The sequence below is a fragment of the Poeciliopsis prolifica genome, unplaced genomic scaffold (assembly GCF_027474105.1).
Source record: "Poeciliopsis prolifica strain line A6 unplaced genomic scaffold, Auburn_PproV2 SCAFFOLD092, whole genome shotgun sequence".
NCBI lineage: Eukaryota > Metazoa > Chordata > Actinopteri > Cyprinodontiformes > Poeciliidae > Poeciliopsis > Poeciliopsis prolifica.
The window spans coordinates 578,261-593,123 of NW_026562467.1; the positions used below are offsets into that span (position 1 = coordinate 578,261).

Here is a 14,863-nt window from a genome sequence, read left to right on the forward strand (position 1 = left end):
TGACACACACTGACACACACTGACACACACTAACACACACTGACACACACTAACACACACTGACACACACTGACACACACTGACACACACTCCTCTCCCTCCCTGCTCTGCTGTTTAACAGGATTCCAATGCAGAGCTGTGTGCACCAATCAGAAAAAAGCTCGTAGCGGATTTCTAACCAGCGCCGTTAACCGTTTGCTGCCTCGGCCTGCAGCTCTCCAGGCATCTGTCCCGCAGCATGATGGGTAACAAGCCTGGGCAGAGCGGGGCGGGGCGGGGCATCAGCCTGCTTTTAACGCATCTGCTCTCATTCTGCTGCTCACAAAACGCATCAAACCTCCAGGAAGAGCAGCACCGAGAGCCAAACCCAGAGAGAGTCAGCGCCTCCTGGGGTCGGATATTTCATTTATAATGGTGACATTTTTAAAATACCAACATGATAAATGATTGATGAGCGACAAGCGGGAGGTGGGTTTGCTCATTTACAGCGATCCAGCCCAGCAGGGGGGCAGCAGCTTCACTGTCTGAACTGTGACCTTTAGGAGCCACCAGGGTTCCTGCAGCTTCACATCCAATTTTTTTCCACACGCAAATGGATTGTGATGCATTTCAGTGTCATTTTCACTAAATATTTGCACCACTTTAATTTTTCACAGATTTCAACGTTAAGCTATTAACATGAATTTATTTTGAGACATTTTCCATGAAGCTGCATGAATGAGCAGCTGCAGTCTCTGCAGTTCGGCTACAGACTCCAGCTGACAACTACATGAACCACTTCATAATTCTCACTAACTCGGCTGCGAGGAGCCGGGTCCACTTCAGCCCACTTCCACCCAGAAACCACCAAGATGGCGCCTCAGGACAACCGTAAAGTTAGTAAGTCAAATATTAATAGAGTGAATCTGTATTAGAGATGAAGATTAGTTGGGTAAAATCTATTAACATAACAGTCATAATTTTTTGTAAATATGAATTTAAGACAGAAATACATTTGAAGAGTTGAAAAATTGTTGAGTTAAATAAACATTTTCATTCCAGACCTGTAGGTCAAGGTCACTGATCATTTTATTTAAAAGACAAATGAAGGAGCTAAAAAACAAGCTAACATATCAAACTGGTTTATTTTAGTGTTTAAGTGATTAAAAACTTGAACCAACAGAGTAGAAGATTGTTTAAAACTATTATTTATCCATTATTGGCTCCCATCTGTCCAACAATTATAAAACCTTCTAAAAAGGAATCTGTCCTAATTGCTTCAATGAATATTTTTATTTTTGGAAAGTGGACTAAAGCTTCTTCCATACAGATCAGGTGAGTGAGGAGCCCTGCAGGGAGCAGGCTCTGGCACAAACACAACTCCTGCAAACTGGACCAAAACAGGAGGCATCGGGTCAGACGTGATGTCAGATCAGAAGATGACAGGAGCGGCTGCAGCTCCCTCTGACAACACACTCCACTTAAGAGCAGCGCCTCCTCTGCTCTCCTGCACATCCACTCACCATGCTGTCGTAGTGGATGAGCTCCAGCTCGTAGTCCGGCAGGATGTCGCTCCTGTTGTTCACCAGGTCCAGAGCCATCTGAGCGGACGGCATGCACGCCTGGCCGCCCGGCCAGCCGCCGCTCATGGGGAATAGAGCTCCGATGTACAGCTTCTTCTTCCCTGCAGACGGCCGAGGCCAGAGGAGAAGGAGGATGAGAGCGGAGCGGAGGAGCGCGGCATGTCCGCGGGACGCGCGGCTCACACGGGGAGGGCATGGGACGCCAGCTGCATGGTTCAAGGTGAGCCGAACCGAACCGAACCGAGCCGAGCCGCAGCGGGGCGAGCCAGGCGCAGGTTAGGAGGCTTCAGAACCGATCAGAACCGGATCTGGAGGTTTGGAGAGTCAACACGTGTCCGGAGCAGGACGGAGTTTGGATGAATGACGCGCGTCTCACTGAACGACCTGATCAGCTTATGGATCTGCTGGGGGGAACATGGTGATGTTGACCCGGTTCGTCCTGGTCGCCTCCAAACGACTCGAGCTGAAAACAAACCCAGGTTCTGGTTCTCATCTCTGGACGGTTCCGACTCCGCGCATCCTCAGACTCCGTAAAAAAAAGATCAGAAAAGAAAAAACGCGATCTGTGTTGGAAACAGAGCTGCGCGTTTTCAGTCCTCACGACTTTTTCCTTTTCTACGCAGGATGAAAAAATGCTGCGATGCGAAGCGAAGCGCGGTTCGATTCGGTTCGGTCGGTTCGGAGTCCGCGCAGAGGACGCGGGTCAGAGGAGCGCGGAGCGACGGCCGCAGATGGAGGAAACAGATGGAGCGCGAAGCGGCGGAGAGACACACATTTCCCCCCCGGGTTTTTTTTAACGCCGCCGTTTTCCAGGAGATGAAGCGGGAAGCAGGGAGGCAGGAGGCGGCGGAGCTGCGACTGATCCACTGCAGCACCGGCTGGCAGTGAGAGAGGGGGAGTGAGGAAGAGGAGGAGGAGGAGGCGGCGGCCGGAGGAGGAGGGGGGAGGCTCTCTCTCTGATGAATTACTCACTTCAGGTTGTTTAAAGGTGATAGATTATCACATCGTTTCCTGAGCTTTTAATGAAATGTCTGAAATGTTCCGATCAAAACGCAGGAAGCTGTGATTCTGCTGCCTGGTCCAAATCGACGCGTCTCATTCAAACTGGTTTCATCCAACAGCTCAGAGTCAGTCATTGTTTTGTTTTTATGCTTCACAACAAAAAACCTTTTTTACGTCACATGCAATTAGCCTATTTCATTTACTGACAGCAGCGCCATTAACTTCACTCTTTGGAAACAAGCAGGAGTCACGTGACTCTGTTCCCTGAAAGCTGATGCTTTAGAGGTCAGAGGGCATTTAGGTTGAACTAAACTTTGTTTGTTCTGTCTCAGCTGGAATCATAATTGATGTCAGATAAAATGTGGCTCATTTCTCCTGAAGCTAATTCTGGAGCAAAAACAGCTTGCTAACAAGCTCGCTAACACAGCTCTATAACGCAGCTCGCTAACACAGCTAGCTAAAACAGCTCGCTAACGCAGCTCGCTAACACAGCTTGCTAACACAACTTGCTAACGCAACCCGCTAACGCAGCTAGCTAACACAGCTCGCTAACACAGCTTGCTAATGCAGCTTGCTAACACAGCTAGCTAAAACAGCTTGCTAACACAGCTCGCTAACACAGCTCGCTAACACAGCTCGCTAACGCAGCTCGCTAACACAGCTAGCTAACACAGCTTGCTAACACAGCTTGCTAACACAGCTAGCTAACACAGCTCGCTAACCTCTAATGCAGCTTGCTAACCTCTAACACAGCTTGCTAACCTCTAACACAGTTTGCTAACGCAGCTCGCTACACAGCTCTCTAACGCAGCTCGCTAACACAGCTAGCTAAAACAGCTCACTAACGCAGCTCGCTAACACAGCTTGCTAACACAACTTGCTAACGCAACCCGCTAACGCAGCTAGCTAACACAGCTCGCTAACACAGCTCGCTAACACAGCTTGCTAATGCAGCTCGCTAACACAGCTAGCTAAAACGGCTTGCTAACACAGCTCGCTAACACAGCTCGCTAACGCAGCTCGCTAACACAGCTAGCTAACACAGCTCGCTAACACAGCTCGCTAACCGATGGCAAACAGGGTTAAATATAAAAACCATTTTGATCATTTCCACATCATGAACTGATTCCAACATTTTCAGCCCAGTATCATCATTTGCCTTCGTCATAAATGTCTCTACTAATTTTAATCTGTCAGACACCTGGACTTTGACTGGACCGCTGCAGCATGTTGGTCTCATTTACAGCCGTTCTGTTGGGATGATTGTTGAGGCGAAGCTGTAGTGAAACACTAAACTTAGGTGATGTGTCTGGCTCCTGAGCCCGCATCACCACTCCTCCACCACCGTGCCTGGCAGACGGTATGTTGTGTTTGGTTTTCTCCCAACATGGCGCTGAAACATCTCCACTCGTTGATGTTCCAGATGTTTGCTAGCTTCACTCGAGCTGCCATGTTGGTTTGAACAGATTTTATGACATTTAGCCTTTAACCTGCTAGCTGAGTCTGCTGGAGTTCTGAGGTTTTCAGTCATTTTTCTGTCCTCTGTGGGAATTTAGTGCAAGTTCACGACTGGTGAATATTTTCTGGACTTTTAAAAAACGTTTTTCAACTGTTTTTGCTCAGACAGAAAATCCTCATTTAGGACATCGACCACATAAAGAAGTTTGATTTACTGCACACAGAAATAACATTTAGTTATAGTTAAAAATCTTTTATGTGACAGCGAGGTGACCTGAGAGGTGACCCCGCCTCTCACCCAGAACGTTAGTGGAGAAGCAGCAGAACCTCCTGACCCACTTTGGGACCAGTGGGTCCAATGGATCCAGTGGGTCCAGTGGGGATGGATGGATAAAAATGTTTGATGCTCTTATTGAACAGTGGAAAAAATATAAAAACTTCAAATCCCAACAATGCACACATTTTTAATGAGCATTAATTGGATTTTACTGACAATGATGAGAAATTTGTCATGATGAATGATAAACGATGGATAAAGCCCGGCCCGTTTCTCTGTGAGGTACTCAGCAGGAAGGAGGCTGATTGGACGATTCTCAGAGCTTTTGGCAGCAGATAAACGTCAGTGTGTGTGACACCGGCTGAGAGGAAGCGCTGCGGAGCGACCCGGGAAGACGGGAGGAGCGGAGCGGAGCGGCCGAGTGGAAATCTGGAGCCGTGGATCCACAACGCCCCGCAGCCAGAGACCAGCTTGCCTGTTTGGAGCTTTATGGCACCTCATTATTTTTTCAGCAGCACTATGAGCCAAAACACACCTCCAGGCTGCACTTGACCAAAACACAGAGTGATGGAGTGCAGCATGACAGGAGCTACAATGCAACAGCCTGCAACAAATTGTCCTTCATGAAGATTTTAATGCTGGTGGAGGAAAAGCAGGAAATTCAACTGTTTTCACTCTAAAGGTGGAAATCTGGAGATTTCACTGAAAATTACTGAATTATCTTTACAGATTTGGCTGTTAAAGCTGCTCACATGTAAACATCACCTAACTGTGAGTTAATGTTAGCGCCGGCGCTGCTTCTGGGCCGTAAATCAATACGAAGCACCGAGCGCCTCTGATCCGATTCATGTTTCGCCTCGCCTCCACGAAACTCACAACCCGACAAACCAAAACATAGAATAGAATAATAACGGTCCAATCATGGCTGGGTTTATCTGCCCTCATCTCTGACTGCCAGGCGCGGCTCACATGTGGCCAGGATGGAACAGCAAGCTGTTGACGGTCGGCACACGCTCCGGATCCCTGACCCATAAACGGTTACAGAACCGGCCCTTTAAATCTGAACCGTCACAGCTGCTTTATTCCTGCTCTGCTCTAAAATTAGCAGCCAGTTTGTCTTCAGACGAGACGAGAGAGAAACTGCAAACAATTCAGGTTTTAATTTGGATCAGTGGAAACAGACTGCACCTTTAATAAAGTGATCCGGTTCAGACTGGGCTCCTGGTTCAGCCTGCTGCCTTCAGAGGTCAAGGGTCACCAAAGAAACTATCTCCAAGTTTTCTGTAACAGACCGCTGTAGCATCCACTACAGACCGCTGCAGCATCCGCTACAGACCGCTGCAGCATCCGCTACAGACCGCTGCAGCATCCACTACAGACTGCTGCAGCATCCGCTACAGACCGCTGCAGCATCCGCTACAGACCGCTGCAGCATCGCTACAGACTGCTGCAGCATCCACTACAGACTGCTGCAGCATCCACTACAGACCGCTGCAGCATCCGCTACAGACCGCTGCAGCTTCGCTACAGACCGCTGCAGCATCCGCTACAAACCGCTGCAGCTTCGCTACAGACCGCTGCAGCATCCACTACAGACCGCTGCAGCATCCGCTGCAGCATCCGCTACAGACCGCTGCAGCATCCTCTACAGACCGCTGCAGCATCCGCTACAGACCGCTGCAGCATCCGCTACAGACCGCTGCAGCATCCACTACAGACTGCTGCAGCATCCGCTACAGACCGCTGCAGCATCCGCTACAGACCGCTGCAGCATCGCTACAGACTGCTGCAGCATCCACTACAGACTGCTGCAGCATCCACTACAGACCGCTGCAGCATCCGCTACAGACCGCTGCAGCTTCGCTACAGACCGCTGCAGCATCCGCTACAGACCGCTGCAGCTTCGCTACAGACCGCTGCAGCATCCACTACAGACCGCTGCAGCATCCGCTACAGACCGCTGCAGCATCCTCTACAGACCGCTGCAGCATCCACTACAGACTGCTGCAGCATCCACTACAGACTGCTGCAGCATCCGCTACAGACCGCTGCAGCATCGCTACAGACCGCTGCAGCATCCACTACAGACCGCTGCAGCATCCGCTGCAGCATCCACTACAGACCGCTGCAGCATTCGCTACAGATCGCTGCAGCATCCACTACAGACCGCTGCAGCATCGCTACAGACCGCTGCAGCATCGCTACAGACCGCTGCAGCATCCACTACAGACCGCTGCAGCATCCACTACAGACCGCTGCAGTATCCGCTATAGACTGCTGCAGCATCCGCTACAGGCTGCTGCAGCATCCACTACAGACCGCTGCAGCATCCTGCGCTCTTCTCTCACTGAACGCTACAATGTCGTCTGCAAACATCATAATCCATTCAGTCATTTCTAACACTTAAATTTATAAATATGTTAGGATTTTCAGTTACCATCATATTTTTCAGTGCTAATATTTTCATTAAGTTTCATTTTTATTCATCCCCATTTTAGCCCAGAAAAAATCCTGTTTTCTGCAAAATGTTTATTTCGATATTTTTCTCAGATTTTTGAAGAAAATGCTTTAAATTATGTCTCTGTGACATCAGCGAAGCATTTCTGTGAAAATGGTTCAGGTGGGAATAAATCTGAGCCACAATAAGCAGCAAAAATACAAAAATAAATATTTAAAAAAGGTTGGAGAATCATGAGCATGAGTTTAAAGGACATCTGTCTGCTCAAATGAGAAACAAGAAGAAACAGAAATTTTTCTGACCCACATTAACATATAAATATGTTTTTGCAGCAGGAAGCTGAAGGCGTTTTGTGAGAACTTCCTGGTTCAGAGGTTGATTAGCTGCTGGTTTCCAGCTGGATCCTCCAGCAGAACTTTCTGACCTTCTTGCCTCTTAATGAAGTTGAAATAAACTCCACACTAACAGATCCGGTGATGAAGACTGCTGCTCTGTCTGCAGCTCCTCTTTTACAGCTCTAATTACAGCGAAGCTCCTTTTGGAAAATTACTTATTGCAGCGATCGAGTCGACCATTATGACTCCAGTCGAAATTAAAAATTCTCCGTAGTTGAGTGGTGGAATGGGGTCGTTATGTAACCCTGGTTCATTACCCGGGTCTCATTATGTGGATGTGTAACAGAGAGCCAATCAGATCCAGCTGCTAACAAGGCCTCACAGGCCGGCCGGCGCCGCCGCCATCATCTCTGCCTCGCTCTTCCTCCTCATCAACCTCGCGCCACCCTGTGACCCTCCAACGAGCCATCAATTATTCAGCCCTGAACTTTACCAGCTGCCTGCAGAAGCTACAGCGCAGCGTTAGCGGCCCGCCTCATGCCGGCCCTCATGGCAGCCCGCCTCATGCCGGCCCTCATGGCGGCCTTCATGCCGGCCCTCATGGCAGCCCGCCTCATGCCGGCCCTCATGGCGGCCCGCCTCATGCCGGCCCTCATGGCGGCCCGCCTCATGCCGGCCCTCATGGCGGCCCGCCTCATGCCGGCCCTCATGGCGGCCAGGGGCCCATCAGATGCAACAGCAGCTGCATCGAGCTGCATCGCTGCCTTAATGAGCTCCTTTGGCCCGACATGTGTTCCCGTCAGCCGGATTCCTCTGGAAGGAAACGATCCTAACGAGGTTCTGCTGTTGTTCTGACAGAGATCCAAATCAGAGAGAAAAACCTCTGACAAATCATGTTGTGTAAAAATCAATGTTGCTCTTCCCCAAGATGCTGATATTTATAGATGTGAGGTTTGTGCAGCGAGCTGCAGCAGAAACATCCCGTTATGCAGATATGAGGCAGCAAACAGTGAATCTGCGTCTGCTCAGACGTTCAGGAGGAAAATTCAGACCTGAGTGGGAACATTTCAGGTCCTGACCCGGAAAGATCCAGTTCTGCAAATCATCTGACAGCAGCTGATAGTTTGTATTTCTCTGCTGCAGGTTTTCTTAAAATCACTTGGTTTTACATTTATGCTAATTTTACATCAGATATATTTAGATGGAACAAAATCAATTTTGTATTTAGTTCGGTTAATATAAGGACTAATAATTTAAACTTTCAAAATCTTGTTTAAAATGTAAATAGTCATAAAAAGTAAAAGTTTGTGTTCCAGAGAACTGAAACTAAATTAGCATAAAACGTTTAAAGAATGCAAGGACAGAAACAAGTATCAGATTTTCTACTAGAGAAAATTTAAGTCAAAAAGAAAAATATTTGGATTGGATGCTTTCAAACAAACAAAAGCGTTTATTTGGTTTCTCTAAAGCAGCTTCCCCTCCCCCACCCGTTCCTGTGCGGCACAGGTCAGTCGTGCTGCAGCATATTAGCATGCTACATTTGAAAGATTTTAGCAAATTTTCAGACAGTAAAGGTAAAACTGTAGTCATTTTAGTGCAGACTAAAAGCTAAACACCTTGTAGGTTTTTCTCCAGAGCCTAATGTAGAATTCTCCCTCCCCCACCTGTTGCTGTGAGGTGACAAAACATTTGTTTCAATATTAGCAAATTAGCACAAGAAAAAAGAACGCTTTTAAATGCTACAGGTTTAACTTTTTTATGATATCATTACTGAATATAATAAAATATAAATTTCTCTGACAGAGTAGGATCCTCCTCCCCCACTAGTTGCTGCATCCAGTTTGGTTTGTATGATTTACCGTTTTAGTTCGGTTAATAAACTGACATCATTTAATTTCTAATCTAAATCTATGTACTCCAGAGAGTTGAGCAGATTAATAAATATTCTGTGGAAATTAACGGTTTGGAGAAAAACAACATTTTGTTTTTCTGCTTTTTGGTAACTTTGGGCTCCGCCCCCCAACGCTGTCTCCACCCCCAGCGCAGACTTCGCCCCGCGCTGGCTCCGCCCCCCGCGCAAGCTCTGCCTCCCGCAGGCTCCGCCCCGCGCTGGCTCCGCCCCCAGCGCAGACTCCGCCCCCCGCGCAAGCTCTGCCTCCCGCAGGCTCCGCCCCGCGCTGGCTCCGCCCCCAGCGCAGACTCCACCCCACCCAAGCTCCGCCCCCAGCGCAGACTCCGCCCCGCGCTGGCTCCGCCCCCCGCGCAAGCTCTGCCTCCCGCAGGCTCCGCCCCCCGCGCAAGCTCCGCCCCCAGCGCAGACTCCGCCCCCCGCGCAAGCTCTGCCTCCCACAGGCTCCGCCCCCAGCGCAAGCTCCGCCCCCAGCGCAGGCTCCGCCCCGCGCTGGCTCCGCCCCCAGCGCAGACTCCACCCCACCCAAGCTCCGCCCCCAGCGCAAACTCCGCCCCGCGCTGGCTCCGCCCCCAGCGCAGACTCCACCCCACCCAAGCTCCGCCCCCAGCGCAGACTCCGCCCCGCGCTGGCTCCGCCCCCCGCGCAAGCTCTGCCTCCCGCAGGCTCCGCCCCCCGCGCAAGCTCCGCCCCCAGCGCAGACTCCGCCCCCCGCGCAAGCTCTGCCTCCCACAGGCTCCGCCCCCAGCGCAAGCTCCGCCCCCAGCGCAGGCTCCGCCCCGCGCTGGCTCCGCCCCCAGCGCAGACTCCACCCCACCCAAGCTCCGCCCCCAGCGCAAACTCCGCCCCGCGCTGGCTCCGCCCCCCGCGCAGACTCAGCTCTGCGCTGACTTGGTCTGAATTCCTCCGTTGATGAAGGATTTGTTTTCTTTTCACAGATTAGTTTCCTCCGATGACTTCACAGCTTTTATTTTACTTTATTTTCTCTGCTGCGTGTTCAGATCTGTTTTGCGATCTGAAACATCAAAGTATGACAAACAAATTTGATCTGCAGATGTTTTCACCTCATCCTGAACTCTGACTCCGTTTTTGCCTGCAGGAATGTTTCAGAGCTTTTCCTCACATAAAAAGGAAAAAGTTTGGCGTTATTTCAGCAAAGGACTGAAATAAGAAATACGTTTTTTGTTATTTTTCTACATGTGATTCTCAAACATTGAACTTAACAGAGACGGTAACAGATCATATCTGAGTTAAAGGTGTGAAAGAATATTTGAACTGATGTTGGAATTAAACCAGCGCCAGTTTAGCTCCTCATTCCTGGAAGGTTCTGGTGGTTCTGGAAGGTTCTAGTGGTTCTGGAAGGTTCTGGTGGTTCTGGTGGTTCTGGAAGGTTCTAGTGGTTCTGGAAGGTTCTGGTGGTTTGGAAGGTTCTGGTGGTTCTGGAAGGTTCTGGTGGTTTGGAAGGTTATAGTGGTTCTGGAAGGTTCTGGTGGTTCTGGAAGGTTCTAGTGGTTTGGAAGGTTCTGGTGGTTCTGGAAGGTTCTGGTGGTTCTGGTGGTTGCAGTCATCTTGCTGTCTGATCCGTCGGCCTGAATCTTTGGGTCTTCGGCTCAGTTTTCCGGTTTTCCCTCTGGGTTTTGTTGGAGCGGTTCTACTGACCCTGTTTGTCGGTTTAATTAAGTTCTGCTGCGTCTCGGCTCAGTTCTTCCATTTGTCCTTAATTTGCTTCGGGGAATTGGTTTTGGACCGGCTGTGGGGTTCCACTGAGAGAAGGATGCGAATGTTTTTAACTGGAGGTTCCTGAACACGCAGCGTCTCTACATTCCTGCTCTCCCTGCAACCGCGGTAAAATCTGCATCAAGCTTTTCTTTTACGTCTTTGCTGCTTTTTCACTCTTTGTTTTCAAAAAACTGTTGAAGAAAAATTATCCGTTTGATAAACTCCTGAACTCTAAATTCAATTACTGAGGCAAAAGAACCTTCTAAACTCAGAACGGCGATGCAGCGACATCTAGAACCAGCCAACACATCTAGAACCAGCCAACACATCTAGAACCAGCCGAACCATCTAGAACCAGCCAACACATCTAGAACCAACCAAAACATCTAGAACCAGCCGAAACATCTAGAACCAACCAAAACATCTAGAACCAGCCGAAACATCTAGAACCAACCGAAACATCTAGAACCAGCCGAAACATCTAGAACCAGCCAACACATCTAGAACCAGCCGAACCATCTAGAACCAGCCAACACATCTAGAACCAACCAAAACATCTAGAACCAGCCGAAACATCTAGAACCAACCAAAACATCTAGAACCAGCCGAAACATCTAGAACCAACCGAAACATCTAGAACCAGCCGAAACATCTAGGACCAGCCGACACATCTAGAACCAGACGACACATCTAGAACCAGCCGAACCATCTAGAACCAGCCGACACATCTAGAACCAGCCAACACATCTAGAACCAACCGACACATCTAGAACCAACCGACACATCTAGAACCAGCCAAAACATCTAGAACCAGCCGACACATCTAGAACCAGCGTTCAACACCTGGACAGACGGTTCTGGGTTTTAAGGTTTATGAATCTGTTGCATATTTCATATTAGAGCATCCAGCCTTTAGAGGAAGAGCTGCACTAATTACTTAAACATTTATTTTTGAGTTAGGAGAAAATCTGTACTGAGGATTTTATTTGCCGACAGGACAGAACGGTTCTGAAGTCACCAAACGACACAGCAGCAGGTCAGAGGTTCTCCGGTTGATACGACTTTAGTCCAGTCATCAATCCCTCACCAAGCATGAGTTTCCTCATGTTGGCTTCTTCAAAATAAATGCGTAGGAACAAAGCGATATCTTTAACAGCCCCGCAAAAATCCAACTCCCTTAAAAAGCTTCGAACACAATTTATATTCTGTCAGCCAAAAATTATCTTAAAAACTTGACTTAACATGTGACATCATGAGTTAGCATCTTTGATCTGCAGTCAAGATGCACAGAGAACAGTTTGGTCAGCAGGACAGAGACCAGGAAGTACTTTTATTCTGACAAACAGCAAGTGCCTTTGTTGACATTAAAATAACATGTCAAGATATTTTATTCATTTAATGCTGTTCAGTTGGAGAGATTGACACTATGGAGCTAATACGGCGAAATACGGCAACAAAAAAAACACATTTTTTGACAAGTCCTTGGGTCATGTGATTAGTTATTACTGGCAGAAAAGACAAAGAAGACAACAGGAAGTGGCAGGATGATGATGTCACGGCTTGTTTTTTAATTATATTGCATGAACAAACTAATGCGACAAGTGATTTTATTTCTTATTTCATGGAAACAACACAATTGTAAACTTGCTGTTTTTTTGACATTAGCTGAATACTGAAAGCGTTTTGCTCCCAATGTGGATGGATGCGCAGCCACAGGTTCGATGCCCGGAGCGTTTCCTCTGAGCGCGGCGCTAAACCAACTGATGTTCGTTGTATTTATTATGGATTGATTCCTGAAAATAAATATTCATTTGCAAACTTCCCTTAGTGGGAAGTGAAAAAGAGGAAGGATTTAGTCTTTTAGGCTCCATATTGAACAGTTAGTAGATTATTAACTGAAATCATCTTAAGCTTTTTCTTCTTGCATTAGCAGCAGATTTCTTGGACTTAAGCTGATTATATATTTTCTTTATTTGCTTTATTTTTATGTTTCCGTCCCTGCAAACCCGCAGTAGTTATCAAGTGAAACAGAGGAGCAAATATAGAGTCTTTCTGCCACCGATCTGGAGAGGCAGCGACAGGAGAGGGTATTAACCTTTCTCCCGCTGAGGAGCCAGTAGGTGGGTGGCGATGGCACACGGCGAGGAGATGGAACCACGCGAGAAGGAGGTCAGGTCCGAGCCGACGCTCAGAAATGTCTATTTGTGGAAGCAGAGCGCGGCGGCTTTGTTAATTATCTGTTTGTCGAGTCTGTCGAGTCAAGATTGCATTGTAGGTTCAGTGCTGCTCGTCTCGGCGCTCGCACTGAGGGGACGACATGGGCTACTGGGCAGGGCCGGCTCAAGGTCAAACAGGGACCTGAGGACAGTCTGACTCAAGGTCATCTGCGTCAGTGAAGGCGATTCGATCCAGAGTCCCTGGGATCATTGAGGAGAAGCAAATTCAGCCAATCTGGTCATTATTTACCGACATGCTGGAGCTCAGACACTTAGAAAAGATTCAACTCATAGTGTCAGACTGTTACTATGGTAACAAGAAACTGTTTTTTAATATAAAAAATATTAAACATTAACATCTTAATTAAAATTTTAGATCTACAGACCTAAGGATTTTTAAAGACTGAATTCACTGATACCTTGGGCCGGCTCTGCTTTAGTTACATCAACATGGAGGAATTATTAAAATGAATCAACATTTAGAATATTCCACTATTTTAAGATCCAAATGCTTTCAGGTTTAGCAAAAATTGTAAAAATGTTGATTTCAACAATGTTATACTTTTTCTGTCCGTATATGAAACCGTTGAAATGCCTGAGTTTGGCCACCTGGTGGCGACAAAATCCACGTCAACGACATGAGAGAGCTGATGTCAGAAAACAATCACTCGTTTTCTGCTGACATTGTCGGTAGAAATGGCAGTGACGTCACTGCCATTACCGAGTGACGTCACTGCTTCGCCAATATCTAAATGTTAAAGTTTGATTTAGAAATCATTTTGCTGATTTAAAAAAACAAAAACAAAAAACAAAACAGCCATTTATGCAAATATTCAGTTTTCCTGCTCCACAATTTAACTGTGACTCTTAGACACCGAGTGGAAGAATCTTTGGTTACAAACTCCAAAAACATTTTTTTTATATATTAAAAGTTTCCAGACTTTATCAAAGCCAAAGACCTTTTTATCTCCCGCCTGAAATCTACGGAGGGCCCCTGCCGCCAGGGGGCGCCACAACAACAACAAAGAGCTGTGACTAATGGTTTTGTTTTCAGTCTGGAGCTGAGTCAGTATTGGGCCCTTTAACGTTTAATATCGTCATCAATGTCATCTGTTAGTGTGAAAAACCTCTGCAGCTCATTAATGTCGTCTGAATTTTATGTTGGAAAAATTTTGGTGCAAAACTGGAGGATCTGGATCCTCATGCTGCCTGCAGTACAACATGCTGTGGGTGAAAACCGGCTGGATGGATCTTGGACTGTTGACTGAAGGTGATGTTTGTAGTTTTACTTTGATTTTGGTGGAGAGAATCAGTCTGTTGGTCTTGTCCAAATAAAATCCTGAAACCGTTAAACTTCGACGGTGTTCATTTGGTGAAGTTTGGTTTGACTCAGTCCAGTGTGAAAGTGAACCACAGCTGCAGTCTTGGTTCCAAATAGAAGCGAGTCCAGCAGACCGTCAGGTGTGGAAACACCTTTAAGAGGCGTGAACGAAATACAGCACAATGTTATGTTTTCCTGACACACTTTCTGAGCCCTGCACAGAATGGCAGCAATTCTTGCATTGCTTTGGTGTGGAGTGTCTAAACTTAAACTCATTTCTGTCCATACACTCAGGAGAAACCCATGAATGTGTACGACTTCCTGACGATGAGTGATGATGTCACCAACGTTGGTCTGATTGTGAGGACGCTGCAGGTCGATGCAGCTGGGAGCAGAAATTCATTAAATGGGAATTTTCTGCTTTTGATTGAAGGAAGTTTTTGTAATGAGAGAAACTAACAGGATGATGTTTGTTTCTTCATGTTTGCGTACAGAAGCTAGAACTTTCTGAGCTCCATTTGTGAATCATCTGTTCATTTTATTTTATTTTTTGCTTTAACATTCAGAGGAAAGGTTCTGATTTGTCAAACCGCGAACCGGACCACC

The 14,863-nt window shown here is 47.5% G+C and overlaps 1 protein-coding gene across 1 annotated transcript in view; it reads right to left on the reverse strand.

The window, feature by feature from the left end:
- The window catches only part of LOC129353523 (gamma-aminobutyric acid type B receptor subunit 1-like), a 100,587-nt gene that overhangs the window by 62,515 nt on the left and 23,209 nt on the right, over nt 1–14,863 (reverse strand). The window contains 1 exon segment of the mRNA XM_055022876.1: nt 1,503–1,663. Within this exon segment, the coding sequence (XP_054878851.1) occupies nt 1,503–1,663 (161 nt within the window).